Source organism: Hippocampus bargibanti, linkage group LG04 (genome assembly GCF_051943395.1).
Source record: "Hippocampus bargibanti isolate YZ-2025 linkage group LG04, ASM5194339v1, whole genome shotgun sequence".
Taxonomy (NCBI): domain Eukaryota; kingdom Metazoa; phylum Chordata; class Actinopteri; order Syngnathiformes; family Syngnathidae; genus Hippocampus; species Hippocampus bargibanti.
In genome coordinates this window covers 12,384,452-12,399,411 of record NC_142737.1, presented here as the reverse complement: position 1 = coordinate 12,399,411, position 14,960 = coordinate 12,384,452, and the positions used below count along the sequence as shown (strand labels likewise).

The following is a 14,960-nucleotide window of genomic DNA, read 5'->3' as shown; positions in this document are numbered from 1 at the left end:
CAAAGCAAGAGTGAGACAACCCAACAAAAATAGGATACTCAAACAAAAATCTTGTACTCGTTGTGGTACGCAACATCCCCCAAAGCAGTGTCCAGCATATGGGAAAATATGTAAAAACTGCGACAAAGCAAATCACTATGCTCGTTGCTGCAGGAACCAAGACATGAAAGGCAAGGTAGATGCAGTAGATGATCATTATGAAGTGGAGGAACTTTATGTGAATGCTGTAAAAGATGAAAGAGAAGAAAGAGATTGGATCACTACGCTGAAAGTGAACAACATTCATCTAAAATTCAAATTGGATACTGGAGCCAATGTGAATGTCATTTCAGAGACTGATTTCATGAAGATCAGGCCGAGACCAAAAATACATAAAGCAAATATGAAAGTAACAGCTTATGCGGGTTCAGTCATACCAATGAAAGGAAAATGCATTGTGAATGTGACACATAAAGGCCAATTACATAAGCTATCTTTCATCATAGTTCCAAGGGATGTGCAGGGTCTACTAGGATTGTCGGCATGTGAGAGACTACACCTAGTGAAGAGAGTTTTTGTTGTGGATAGACAAAAAGAGACAGCATATGATCAACTGATGGAGCAGTACAAAGACTTGTTTCAAGGGTTAGGCTGCCTACCAGGAGAACACACAATCAGAGTGGACAAAAGTGTGCCACCAGTCATACATCCATGCAGGAAAGTCCCGTTTGCTCTTCAAAAGCAACTAAAATCAGAATTGGACAACATGGAGAACAAACATGTAATAAAGAAAATTGATGAGCCGACTGACTGGGTCAGTTCCCTTGTTGTCGTGGACAAAAAGAATGGAAAACTCAGAATATGCCTGGATCCCAGAGATCTAAACAGAGCCATCAAGAGAGAACACTTCAAGCTACCTACTCGTGAAGAGATTATGGCACAGTTTTCAAAGGCAAAGTATTTCAGCAAGCTGGATGCTTCTTCAGGATTTTGGCAAATGAAGCTGGATGAGCCAAGTTCCAAACTATGTACTTTCAACACTCCGTTTGGAAGATACAGATTCCTAAGACTACCTTTTGGAATTGCTTCAGCTCCTGAAGTTTATCACAAAACAATCAACATGATATATGAGCACTTGGAAGGAGTTGATACCTCGATGGATGACATCATCATTTGGGGTGCCACCAGAGTTCAACATGACGAGAGACTGAAAGCTGTGCTAGAAGCAACAAGAAAAGCAAACCTGAAGCTGAATAAAGAGAAATGTCAGCTAGGTACAACAGAATTGACATTTCTGGGAGATATCCTAAGCAGTGAAGGTATCAGACCAGACCCACGAAAAGTGTCTGCTATAGAAAACATGCCAAGGCCGCAATGCAAAAAAGATGTGCAACGGTTTAATGGGATGATCACTTTCATGGGAAAATTTATACCCAACCTGTCAGAAAAGATGGCCCCACTGAGACAACTAACTGAGAAGAAGATAGAATGGCAATGGAATCATGAGCATGAAAAGGCATGGAATGAACTGAGGAAGCTGCTCACAGAGGAACCAGTACTGAAATTCTATGATCCAGAAAAACCAATCAAAATATCATCGGATGCATCACAGAGTGGGCTTGGTGCAGTACTTCTACAAAAACATGAAGGCTGGCAACCCGTAGCATATGCATCGCGTTCGATGACGGATCCGGAAACACGTTATGCGCAAATTGAAAAAGAACTGCTCAGCATTACGTATGCCTGTGAGAGATTTCATCAATTTGTGTCAGGACAAGAAATCAGCGTGGAGACTGATCACAAGCCCTTAATAGCATTGTTTCAAAAGCCACTAAATGACTGTCCACTCCGTATACAGCGAATGATGATCAGGCTTCAACGTTACTCACTGAAGGTCGCATACACCCCTGGAAAACTGATGTATACAGCTGACACTCTATCCAGAGCTGTTGACCCGAAGGAGCACTCGAAGGCTAAACTGGATGAAGAAGTTGAAGCTTACGTACACATGATCACCAGTGCATTGCCAGTTGCAGATGCAAAGATGGAGATTATACGGATGGAAACAAACAAGGATGAGACACTGAAACAATTGAAACAAATCATCAAAAATGGATGGCCCGAAGTGAAACAAAATTGTTCACCAGACGCAGCAGAATATTGGAACTACAGGATGGAGTTATCTGTAGTGGATGACATCATATACAAAGGCAGTAAGATTGTCATTCCAAAGACTTTGAGAAGTGAAATGCTCAAAAAGATCCATGAAGGACATCTTGGAATTGAAAAGTGCAAGAAAAGAGCACGACAACTGATGTTCTGGCCTAGAATGAATCAAGACATCACAGATCAAGTGTCGAGATGTACAATTTGCCTCAAATATCAAGCAAATCAACCGGCAGAGCCACTACACCCACACCAAGCACCAGAAAGACCATACCAGAAGGTGGGTGCTGACCTGTTTTCGTGTCAAGGTAAAGATTATCTTTTGGTCACAGACTACTACTCCCTGTATCCAGAAGTTTGCAGACTGCAAGCTACAACAGCAGAAGCAGTGATAACATGCATGAAGGCCATATTTGCTAGAAACGGGATTGCAAACCAAGTGTTTTCTGATAACGGTCCACAATTCGCCAATGAGAAGTTCAGAAAATTTGCAAAGGAGTGGGACTTTAAACACATAACCTCAAGTCCACATTTTCCACAATCCAATGGCTTGGTGGAAAGTTCTGTCAAGACTGTGAAAAGACTGATGTACAAGGCAACAGACAGTGGAACGGATTTCTACCAGAGCTTGCTGGTGTATCGCACAACGCCGCTCGAGTGTGGTATGTCCCCGGCCCAGCTACTCATGGGACGCGTGCTGAGATCCAACTTACCCATCCCGGAAAACTTGCTGAAGACAAAGGAAGGGGAGAAAGTGAGGAAGATCAAAGAACAACAGAAACAAAAACAAAAGTTCTACCATGACAGAGGAACACGGAACCTACCTGAACTACACACCGGTGACCAAGTACGGTACAAAGACAAAACAGACACATGGTCACAGAAAGGAACTGTTCTGCGTCAGGTCCAACCAAGGTCATACAACATTCAGACAGAGGAAGGTGCTGTTTTAAGAAGAAACCGCCGAGATCTTCTCAAAGAACCAACCATAGCAAGTCAACGAACAGAGACTGTAACAGAGACTGTTGTAACACCTCTAAATCCAGGACATGCTATCCGTAAATCCTCAAGGAAAGTGAAACCACCTGAGAGACTGATTGAAACCATTTAACATGTTTTTCTAAGTGATCATGGTGAAAAAAAAAATGATGTGAATGTTTCATTTATTGTTGCAAAATTTAGAAATACTTTATTCAAGTTTAAGGTTGCTAATTAATGACATAATTAAATTCATTACATTTGTTAAAAGTAAAGAATTCCATTAAGAAAGGGAGATGTAATGATATGAGCAAATCGTATTTGCATGTTCTACTAGTGATGCCTGGCTTTAGATCAAAGGTGCATGCGCGCTGCTCCAAGTGAGTCTGATGAGAGCCTACGAGAGCGACACATGTCAATTGCCTTCTCCCTCCAACCAACACAGCCGTCCTAATAAAGAACCTCAACTCTATCCAGAAGTTGTATCATTTACCGAACCCGCTTACACAAAGCAACGCAGTCAAAGTCAGCTTTATTGTCAAATATGCTAAAATGCATATAGAGCACATATGAAATTACTGTCCTCTCGGACCCAGCGTGCAAGGCACTTATAATGACTTTGCACCCTGAACCCTGATAACATGATAAGTTATCCACTGTAGTAACCGCTGTATCTGAAAGGGTTAATTAGCTGAACCCCTTAGGAATACATATGAGCATAGCCTGTCTTTTGTGAGTGTGAGCATATCCCAAATGGAGGAAATTTCCTGCCAGGATGTTTTGCGTGTGATGACTCGGAATAGAGACGTGGCCTAAATTAATAAAAAAAACATTCATCTGGCATCAAAAATCAGTGTTTAGCGGAAAAAAAATCCATGAAACATTTGCGTCAAAGAGTGACTTTTTGTGTGGGTGTATGCTCACGTCTATGTGTGTGTGTGTGATGTGTGTGTGTGTGTGTGTGTGTGTGTGTGTGTGTGTGTTACAGTGTAATTGAGCAACACCATCTGTGCCTCATGTCAAAAGTGTATACATTGAGAGAGCAGCGCCACTGAATGCTCATGTGTTGCGAAAGCAAGGCTTGTCGTCCGATGCTGACGCGTTGTGTGTGAGCTATCGCCATGGTGACTAAGAACTGCGGTTTCGGGCCAACGGTGACATCATATTACAGGCGAAATGACCCCGGTTTTCAAAGGACAGGAAGTCAATCATCCCGCCAGCTCACCCAGGACGTAAAATGAATCAAACAATTGCTACCTTCACCAAAGTCACAATTCTGGCGGAGATACTCACAAATATCGCACAAAAGAATCAATACGGAGCCCTCGCGCATTCCGCAGCAGTTCTCCAAGAGGTTCAGATACTGCGGAGGGAAGAGACACAAAACAAGAGGAATGACCACGTCATATGAATCTGCCCTTGTGATTTAGAGCATGTCCTCATTTCATCGCCATTAGAGAATTTTCCATTTCATTACATGTATTGCGTTCCTGCACAGGCTCAGATTGTCAAACACAAATCCAATGATGCACTCCAAGCTGTTGTTTTTAGTTTTGTATTGAGAGGGAACAAACTAGTAACTCAGCAAAGGATTTATTTGACATTTCGAACCCCCCAAAAAGCCCCACCAATCACGCCACTGGTGGAAACCTGACAAAAAGGATGAGACTGACCCCACATCTGTCTGCAAAATGCTTTTTGCTTTCACTGGCTTTGTGGTTCGTGACAGTTGTTTTGTCTGGTGTTAATATTCTGAATAACCTAAGAGTGTCTAACAACAAAAAAAACATTCACGCTATTCGCTGCACCTAACAAACTCAAAATGACTCTTTGAGGGCTGGAGGGTACAGGTTACGAAAAGGGTGCCTTTGAGCTTTTCTGTATGTATTGTATTAAGGGAATGTGATGCTGTTAGAAATGCGTCTTGGTCCAGCTCTTCCATTAAAAAAATTAATAAATACATAAATAAATGCCGTATTTTCCAGTGTATGAGCATATGTGCAACTGTCGCAGCTTGGAATTGAAGCGGATTTACATGGCATAGGAGATGTGAGACAATCTATTTTCGTCAATGGATGTGACCGCTTTGTGTTTGCTTTCAACATTTAGCTTGTAGTAGACGTGCGGATTCCACCATGACGTCCCTGATCCACTGGTGAAAAGGATGATTTGATCCTCTCCCCTTTTATCTACAACTGCTTCATATAACAAAGCTGGTACAGAAAGTGCTTAAGAATGAATGACTCTATGTGTCTTTGTGCTGTCATATTACTTGTTATTTTTTGTTGTTGTTCTTTTAACTTCAAGATGACCAAGGAGTGGCTGCCTTTCCAGCAGCTCCTGTATTTTATTTTTCTATTGATTTCTTTCCTTTCACAACTTATTTATTATGCTTAGAATATCTTGTTTTTTTTTATATTTTCATCCACCCCCTTTCAAATTGCTGCTGCTGTGGGCTGCAAATTTCCCCATTGTGGGACTATTGAAGGCTTTCTGATTCTGATTTGCTGCTGTGAAATTTAAATTTCTCCACTACGAGACTAATAAGGGTAAATCCACTCCAATCCAATAAGGCACACCGGAATATAAGAAACACCCCCAATGAATGGTGTATTTTCAAACTTTTTCCATATCTAAGGTGCACCTTCAATGAATGAAAAAAAGTTTTCCAAATATATATAAATTTCTCAAAGAATTCCAAATATAAGGCACACCACATTATAAGAGGTGGCTGTAGAGGTTTGAGTTTGAGACTTTATCTACATGGGGAAATGGAGTTGGTAGCTGCTGACAGTAGTTGCGAAACCTGTTGTGGCTCAATATTACTACACATATTAGGCAAACCGGCGAATAATTTTTAAAGAAAATCAAGGCTTTTGGGGCCGCGTTATACACCGGAAAATACGGTAATTAAAAAAATAAAAAATAAATAACAATTGGCTGACACGTGAGCTTCCAGACTTGGTGGACAATGACGGGGTGAATATTTTTGACGTTATTATTCATTTAGTACTTTGTGATCCTTCACTTAGTAACATGAATCAATGAGCAAGCCCCCTGTGTGTCATTAATCAACAAGGTTTTCATATAACCTGATATTTCACAATGACAAAGTGGACATGGTGATCTCAACAACCTCTGTTTGACATCTTAGAATAAGACCTCAGTTTCATTACCCGGCAACAATTTTTCGCAATAACCCTCTAATGAAGACGCCAAAGGTAAGATTGCCTCACATTTGCGTAAAGCAGCATTCGTATTTCTTTTTACCTTTCTCAGATCACCTCCTTGGCAGTATTCCATGGCCAGTAGCGGAAGGTCGTTGGTAGCCACAAGTTTTTGCATCCCTTCGGGAACCTCCCTCGCCGCCACCACGTTGACATGATCCAACCTGGTCATAACATTTGTATCTTTTTAAATGTTTTGCTAAAGATATAAGTACACGTTGTATATTACTATACAATCAGCGCATACCAAAGTACTGTGCAGAAGCTCCAATTTAGCGATTCATCTCAATTTACCAAAACACAAGAAACATTTCATATTAGAGACACGTAATGGATCCCTTGTGAGTAATCACTTGGCAGCAATGTTAAGGAAAACACCCTTTGAACGGGAAGAAACTTTGAGAGGCATCCGTTTCGGGTGGGGCTGCCCTCTGTCTCTAACAATACTGAACCCAAAAAACTCATATGACAAATGAGTGAGCCTATCGAGATGTCAATGACTCACAGTGAAGAATAAAAATCACAGTTGCCTCAAGCATCCTTTATTGCATCGTAGGGGTTGAACAAACTAGTCCAAGTGGTCAATGTAAAGGCCCGGGGGTCAAAACTGGCCCGCCATATCATTCAATTCGGCCCACGAAAGCAAATCAAGCATGTCACATGCCATGATGCTTGCTAAAGTCCGAACCAAAATTTCAATTTGTTGTAATTAAACCACAATAACAGTCATATTTTTTTACTTCAAATTTGATAATTGGTTATTCATTAATTTGTTGTGTGCTCTATATGTGTGGCCCACGGCAAAAAATGAGTTTGACACTCTTGAACTACAATAGTCGATTAATGGACTTCAGTGATTATAACCTTTTCAGGGACAGCAGTTATAACTGGACATTTTATCATGTTATCACATTACAGAGTGCATGAATTGTTACGAACGTGGTGTGGATTAGTCACTTATCCTGTGTTTTCGACTTAAAGAATAGTCAATGCTGCTTGCAGCTTGAAGGCCAGACTTTATTGACGACGGGATGTTCTACCCAATCATACTAAAGTGTTTGGCGAGCGGCCCAGAAGAGTTGTTGCCTGCTGTTGCGAAGAAAAACTTGCATTGTGGAATATGCTCGGCTGTCTGTGTGAGTTCCTCAATACACAATAGAGCACACACTATGAAAGTGGAAGGTGTGCAAGAAATCCACTGCTGCATATGAAGAGGTTTGTGATTATTTTAACACTGCAAATTCCCAATATGCGGTAACATAAAGGATGTTTTCACTGAATTTCTATTACAAAGACACACTCAAAATTTTTGCTGACGAATCAATCACCAACAGGAGGTCCATCTTTTAACACAATGAAGTGACCTCGAGAGTTTTGAAACGCGCTCATAAATGAAATGTATTCTTATTAATGCTGCTGTAGTTGCCACCTCAATGGATGTTGCGTAATGGATAGACAATTTTTCATCCTTAGCAACACCTCTCGGCTTGGCGCTATTTTGCAAAGCAAAAGTAGACATGTCGAGATAACAAATTTTCGTTGATATGTTCCAGCCCCAAAGTATGGAACATTTAATCAGAGAGGCATTTGCGGGAGATGTTGTAATAATAAAGACGCAGGCAGACATGTTCATTTGTCAAATGACTGAACCCTTTTCACAAACGTGAGTGTTGACAAGATAAAAACAGTACGCTTTCGAGAGAGAAACTATTTGACTTTCTACTGAAAAACACGGTGTAGTGGAGGAAGACGTTCTTAATGAGCAGGATTGTCAGAATCAGAATCAGAATCAGAATACCTTTATTCGTCCCGCAATGGGGAAATTTGCAGATTGTATTATCCTTCTAAACATAGCATATGTTGGAATTTAAGGACATGTCATTCCAAAACATCATTTAGATAATGTTTTTACACATTACGTGGGCATTTGTGCTGTGATTATATAATAGCTTGCCCTGACGATCTTTGTCACAATGTGGGTGTACGTGTCCAGAGATTTGCGGTTGTCTGAGAACAACACACTTGTTAAAATGTTTTCATGGCCACATTTGAACTTGCAGTGACACACACTCACACATATACTGTACACATACATACACACACACACACACACACACACACACACACACACACACACACACACACACACACACACACACACACACACACACACACACACACACACACACACACACACACACACACACACACACACACACACACACACACACAAGTACACGCATTCATGTATGACGTCTTCAGTCTAGCAAACAAAAAAGAAAAAAAAAGACACACCCGCAACAGAGACATGAGGGACCTCTCCAAAGTCTCACAATGAGTAGGTGGCACTTTACTGTGCCAGAAATAACCACTTCAAATCCCCAAACAACCACTCACCTCAAACCCAAACCTCTAATTGTTAAATGCCCCGTGCCATTCTGACTATTTTCGGATAGTGGTTTTGCGTTGAGAAAACAGAAATGGGGGGGTGGAACTCTCAAATGTCAAACACATGTCATGGAATGTGTTGCAGTGAATCACAACAACAAACTCCAGTATTTTATTGTATTTTTCCCCAACACAGCTGAAGGAAAAAAACGGAGGCACTGGTTGATCAAAAGAATGTGAAAAAAAACCGGATTCCCTTACCAGAATTAGGAAAAGTTAGTATAGCTAATCTAGCATTGCTCAAACGAACATCTTTTTCAAATAGAGAAGAGAAAGTCACACAAAATGGTATACGTGAAAAAAGTTGTTGGTACTCTTCCAACGAAAGGAGAAGAAAAACTATACAATTCTGTAAGAATGTCCTTTAAGCTGAGACTTTGTCATTGTTGGGTGCTATACGGTAGTAGCGAACTCAACTAGCTTGACAAGAAGTAGCAATTTGGTCAAGTGAGTGGTTCTCCCAAAAAGAAAACTTGAAGACTGTATTAAGTTCATCCTGTCTACTTGATATCTAATTTAAAACAGATTCTTCTCTTACAGACAGTGTTTTTTTAGGTGATCAATTCTGACGAAGGCGGAAGTATACGCCGAAACATGTCAGGTAATTGAACACCTAAAAAACACTGTCTGTAAGAAAATAATCTGTTTTAAATTAAAACTTGAAGGTGTCTAATCATACTCACTCGCTGATAAAGTTTACTGTCAAACCAAATGTAAAACAAATATTTGTTGGGTATTTAAAACAACTGCCTTCAAGTTCTCTCGATTCATGCGAACAATTAATAAATAGCAAAAACGGACCAGCAAATTGTATCAATAAGGTATAACACATTAACTCTTTCACTGCCACCCCCAAATTTATTTCAGAATTGAAAATATGACGTCGAGCGCCATTCCCGAATTTGTTCGGGTTTTGTTTTTTCATCCTTAGGTGCTGATAAAGCGCTGGTAAGACCTTTGGCCGTGTTTTTTCCCTTCCACGAGGTGGCAGCATTTCACTTTTATTCCATGTTAGTGCTTTGTTATAGCTTCAGCTGTTGTTAAAACGCTATACAAGTCAAAATGTACGTATTGTATTTTGTACAGCCGCCCACATTTCATGCTCAGATAACTCCAACCCCATAAAACTTAGGAATTAACATTTTTTTCTGGTGAAAGAAGAAAGTCTAAGGTTTATTATGCTGCATTGAATATTTATGTAGTCCTAAAACTCAATAATCTGTGGGTCCTGCAATTTGAGTGAAAGTGACAAATACCCTGGCACTGGAGTGGACACATTTTTCGGGACACGTCGTCTGGCAGTGAATGAGTTAAGCAACAGATCAGTTATTATATCTTTGAACGGGAGAGCAACACACAATACAACACTCACAGGCAGATGTACTTTATCCTCTGCTAAACAAAGTATTTAATTAATTCTTTACATTCTATTCAATTGTGATAACTAAAGGTTTTTATGAAGCACAACTGGGTGCAAAATTAAAAAAAAAAGAAACACATTCCAAAGACAGATAGGCATTTTTGGGGCTGAGCAACTGACCTCTTCATGATCTGAATCTCCAGACACCATCTCTCTTTGTTTCGCTCACTCAGCTCCTGGCGGCACTGTTTGATTGCAATCTGCTCCTCTGTATCCTGTCAAAAAATTGGAAATATTAAACAACGATCAAAGAGAAACAGGCAAAAAGATAAAAGGCTTACGATAAAATTGATTTGAATCATGTATTATTAATAACAGACGAAAGTAGGAATGATGACGATGTGATTTATTATTTATATGCGGTAATATATCCGACAAATGTAATGGCAGCCAAAGAACCAATAATATAACATATAGCATATCATCAGTTAAGGAGGTGATGAGCAACACAAGAGTACATCTCACTCCGTGTTTCTCATGCCGTCACCATGGTTAAATGGATGCCCGTAACGTGAACTGCCTCCTTATAATAAAACCAAGCATTGTCATCTATCCGGGAAGAAGGAAGTTTAATCATCAGCGGCGCGTTATTCAGGTACTCAATGTTCCACTTCTGCCCGGCCTTTTTTGTGTGGTGGCACAACCGTAAGTGACCATTCCTACTTCCTTCATCATGTTAACATGATATCCAACTGACATATTTATTGATGGGCTGTGGACATGTTATAAATTATCCTCTAATAAAAGTTAAGGTATACTACCATATTTTGAAATGATCAATAGTTGAAAATACTCGTTTCAAAACAATATTATTGGTAATAAATTTTCAATGCAACAAGCAGCACTGCAATGCCATTTTATTTCTCCTATTTTGGAGCGGTTTACTCCTTGGTCTGTTTTTAAAATATTTATGGTACAAGCCATACAAACTGTTTAAAGTTCGAAACAATCTTATCATGTAATGCAATCAACAAACAGTTTGTGTATACACTCCTGCAAGTGACGAACATAAACGAAGTGAAACAGAACAGAAGAGGAAGGTCCTTAAAAGTGTGTGCTCATACTTCCATGAACAACATCCCAAAATGCTCATCCTATGACAAGGAGTCATGTGACGATACTGTTTTTGATCATATTTTTGATCACATAGAAATAAAAAGTTTCTTGGGTGTGAAGTCTAACTATTAATAAAAAACAAATGACTTTCCTAAACATCAAAAAAGAAATGCCTCTCTCTCTGTCTATCTCTCTTTCTCTCTCTAGCCTTGCTTGCGCAATATATCTTTTTTTTTTCTTTGAAAATCTCCTAATGTTGTTGGACCGACGGTATATCTTACAGTACCATACATGATACAGTATGCAACGCAAACCTTATTTTGCCATCTGGTGACATTCCCAAAGCCGCCCGTGCCCAAACGCTCCTTCAGTTCCCAGGGTCCACAGCTCTGTGGCTGATGAAGGGGGACACGGTTCATAGCCTCAACCAGGGCTCCTGCAATGGGCCACAGCTGCAGGAAAAAAATAATAATTTGAGGCTGCTGAAAATGTATACAGTACTTTTAGAATTGCAAATGAATCTCATAGCATAAAGCTTTCCATGGCTTTGAGAGATTGTGATCGTCCAATAAAAGCACAGTTAATCTTTTTGGCAATACAGTGTACAGTGACGCCTATACCTGTGAAGTAAAACAACAACACACAACACCCTAAGAACACCATATCATCAGTGAAGCATTTTCGTGGCAGCATCATTCTTTAGAAGTATTTAACTTCAAGTTCCACATTCCGTTCAGTTAAAGCATTACCGCCCCCCCCCCCCCCCACCCATCTTCCTTCAGGTACATCTTCATTTACTGTAAATGTGAGGCACTACAAATGGGGATAGGTATCGACAACTCACGGGCTTGATGTTATTATAGTGAAGGAGTGTGATGAACTGACCTGGGAGTTTGTAGCTGTACATTGAATAAGGTACAGCTACTGAAATGGCACAAATTGCATATAAATGCACTTTCTATTCACCTTCCAACAGTTTATGCACTGATAAACACAGCGTGTAATTTGCGCAGAAATAAAGACGCGCCTGTGTTATAACTTTGTTAGAATACAACGGATCACTAAACTTCCCTAACAAGCAAACGAGTCAAAACTATGGACGATGGTACACAACCCCTACCTTTTTTCTAATAGTTGTGCGTCCCGACTGAGTAAATGTCCACAATTTTTGTTGGATTACGATGACTGAAAATCTCCACGAAAAGTTTAACTTCCTGATTGGGAGATTTCCTGTAAACCTGTAGGCCCCGCCCACTAGGGGGCAGTCACGCAAACTGCTCTGAATAAATGTCATCGTTGAATGAGGATGCTTTTCAAATACACTTTTTTAAAAATCATGTCAAAAGAATAAATAGTACAAGAAATAGTATAGTGGTACATATTATACATATCTATTGATCCGAGGGCAACATACGGTGCACATGTGGGTAATACATCTTCTACCTTGAGGTCCTGTTTTGAAAGACATCTCTGCCTGCGTGGGTTGATATTATCCAACATCGCAAAAACACGCTTAAGTGAAGATTCTAAATCAGGGCTGTCAAACTGATTTTGGCAAGGGCCAAATTGCAAATATAGTTTCCATTGGTGTCTATTAATTCTGCAAAAAAATATGTAAAAGTATTTTAATCAAAGCATAAAGCATTTCCCCTTTTCGATTTTGTTTCAGGCCTCATTCGAACAGACATCAGCAGTCCTTGCAGTCTAGAAGCAAGTCACTCTGAATTCTTTAGTTATGCAAAAAGACAGTTGAGCAAAGGTGCTCCAACATCAATTTGGGTAGTGGATCTCTGACCACACACGGGACACTGTTGTTCGGTTTGTAGTTTTTTGATTATTTTCATGTTCTGTGATTTATGTTAATTAGATTTTTATTGAATTTAGTTTGGTTTCATGTGTTGCCTGTATCCATTTTATGTGTGTCTTGCTCAAGAGGTTTTTGATTCAGTGTATGGGAATTTTATGATCCTTTTTCAAATATCAACAAGGATAATGAAAAACGCTTTCAATGGGCCCCAATGTAAATAAGTGAGCATAATTTCAGTACATACATGTTTTACTGTAGAATATATAATTACTGGTATCAGTATGTGAGTTCGGGCGGCCTGGTAGTCGAGTGGTTAGCACACCGGCTTCACAGTGCAGAGGTCGCCGGTTCGCGTCCCGGTCCGACCTCCCTGTGTGGAGTTTGCATGTTCTCCCCGGACCCGCGTGGGTTTTCTCCGGGTCCTCCGGTTTCCTCCCACACTCCAAAAACATGCATGGCAGACAGATTGACCACTCCAAATTGTCCCTAGGTGTGAGTGTGAGTGTGACTGTTGTACGTCTTTGTGTGCCCTGCGATTGGCTGGCAACCAATTCAGGGTGTCCCCCGCCTCGTGCCCGAAGACAGCTGAGATAGGCTCCAGCAACCCCCGCGACCCTAATGAGGAATAAGCGGTACGGAAAATGAGATGAGAATATGTGAGTTGTCCTGGCAGATGAGAAATTAATGAAACCACAAATATGAAGACACACCTACCACACCCTTTATTGCAACACAGTAACTTGAGGTTCACAGAACATGGAACAGCTCCGCAATAGTTCATGTTCAGCAAATTAAGTTCAATAGATCGGGATACTATCTTCCTGAACTTAATATCTTGCATAAATTCCATCAGGCATCATAGAAGAAATATGATCCTTGTTGCTCATCATGAACAAGGAGTGCTAATGGAACACAGATGGGAATAAACCATCTGCAGCCATCGCAGTTACTTTATATGGACATTTTAAATAGTGAATCCACAGTAAACAAAGAGCATTGTTTAATGCACAGGTGTCAAAGTCAAGGCCTGCGGGCCAAATCCGGCCCGCCACATCATTTTTTTCGGCCCGCGAAAGCAAATCAAACTTGTTAAATGCCATGATGATTGCTAAAATCTGAGCCAAAATTTCATATTTTTGGATGTCAACCACAATAAAAGTCATTATTCTTGACTTCAGATTTGAAAACGAGTTATTCATTAATTTGCTGTGTGCTCTATATGTAATATTTGAAGGGATTTAAACATTCCAATGGGTTCCCCAAATTCATAACGGCCCTCGAGAGGAAACCATAACTACAATGTGGCCCGCGGCAAAAAATTACTTTGACACCCCTGGTTTAATGCATCACCGTTTTTTTTTTCTAAATTATCTTGTTCATTCTAGAGCAGGGGTGTCAAAGTCATTTTTTTGCCGCGGGCCACATTGTAGGTATGGTTTCCTCCCGAGGGCTGTTATGATTTTGGGGAAGCCATTAGAATGTTTAATCCGATCCATATATTACATATAGAGCACACAACAAATGAATGAATAACTAGTTATCAAATCTGAAGTCAAGAATAATGACTGTTATTGTGGTTTATATCCAAAAATATGAAATTTTGGTTAAGAATTTAGCAAGCGTCATGGAATTTCATACGTTTGATTTGCTTTCGCGGGCCGAAAAAATTGATGTGGCGGGCCGGATTTGGCCCGCGGGCCTTGACTTTGACACCTGTGTTCTAGAGGCTGATTTTCTCAGGAAAGAATAAAAAAGATTGTGGTTGTGACAAATGGCTCTTAGTGCCAAGTGTTTCATCAGACACACTGGCATCAAGTCAACAACAACAATCTTAGCAAAGCCCTAGAGGTCGCAGACAGATGGAAAATGAATCATAACT

At 40.2% G+C, this 14,960-nt stretch overlaps 1 protein-coding gene across 3 annotated transcripts in view; it reads right to left on the bottom strand.

The window, feature by feature from the left end:
- ikbkb (inhibitor of nuclear factor kappa B kinase subunit beta) overlaps positions 1-12,516 on the bottom strand; it is a 38,986-nt gene extending 26,470 nt beyond the window's left edge. For all 3 annotated transcript variants that reach the window (XM_088994084.1, XM_088994087.1, XM_088994086.1), the window contains exons 1-5: positions 12,395-12,516; positions 11,589-11,726; positions 10,339-10,433; positions 6,394-6,514; positions 4,417-4,486 (exon numbers count right to left, since the gene is read on the bottom strand). In XM_088994084.1, coding sequence (XP_088850210.1) covers positions 4,417-4,486; positions 6,394-6,514; positions 10,339-10,433; positions 11,589-11,693 — 391 coding nt within the window. In that variant the 5' untranslated portion in view covers positions 11,694-11,726; positions 12,395-12,516. The remainder of the gene's footprint in view (positions 1-4,416; positions 4,487-6,393; positions 6,515-10,338; positions 10,434-11,588; positions 11,727-12,394) is intronic.
- Positions 12,517-14,960: the final 2,444 nt, after the last annotated feature.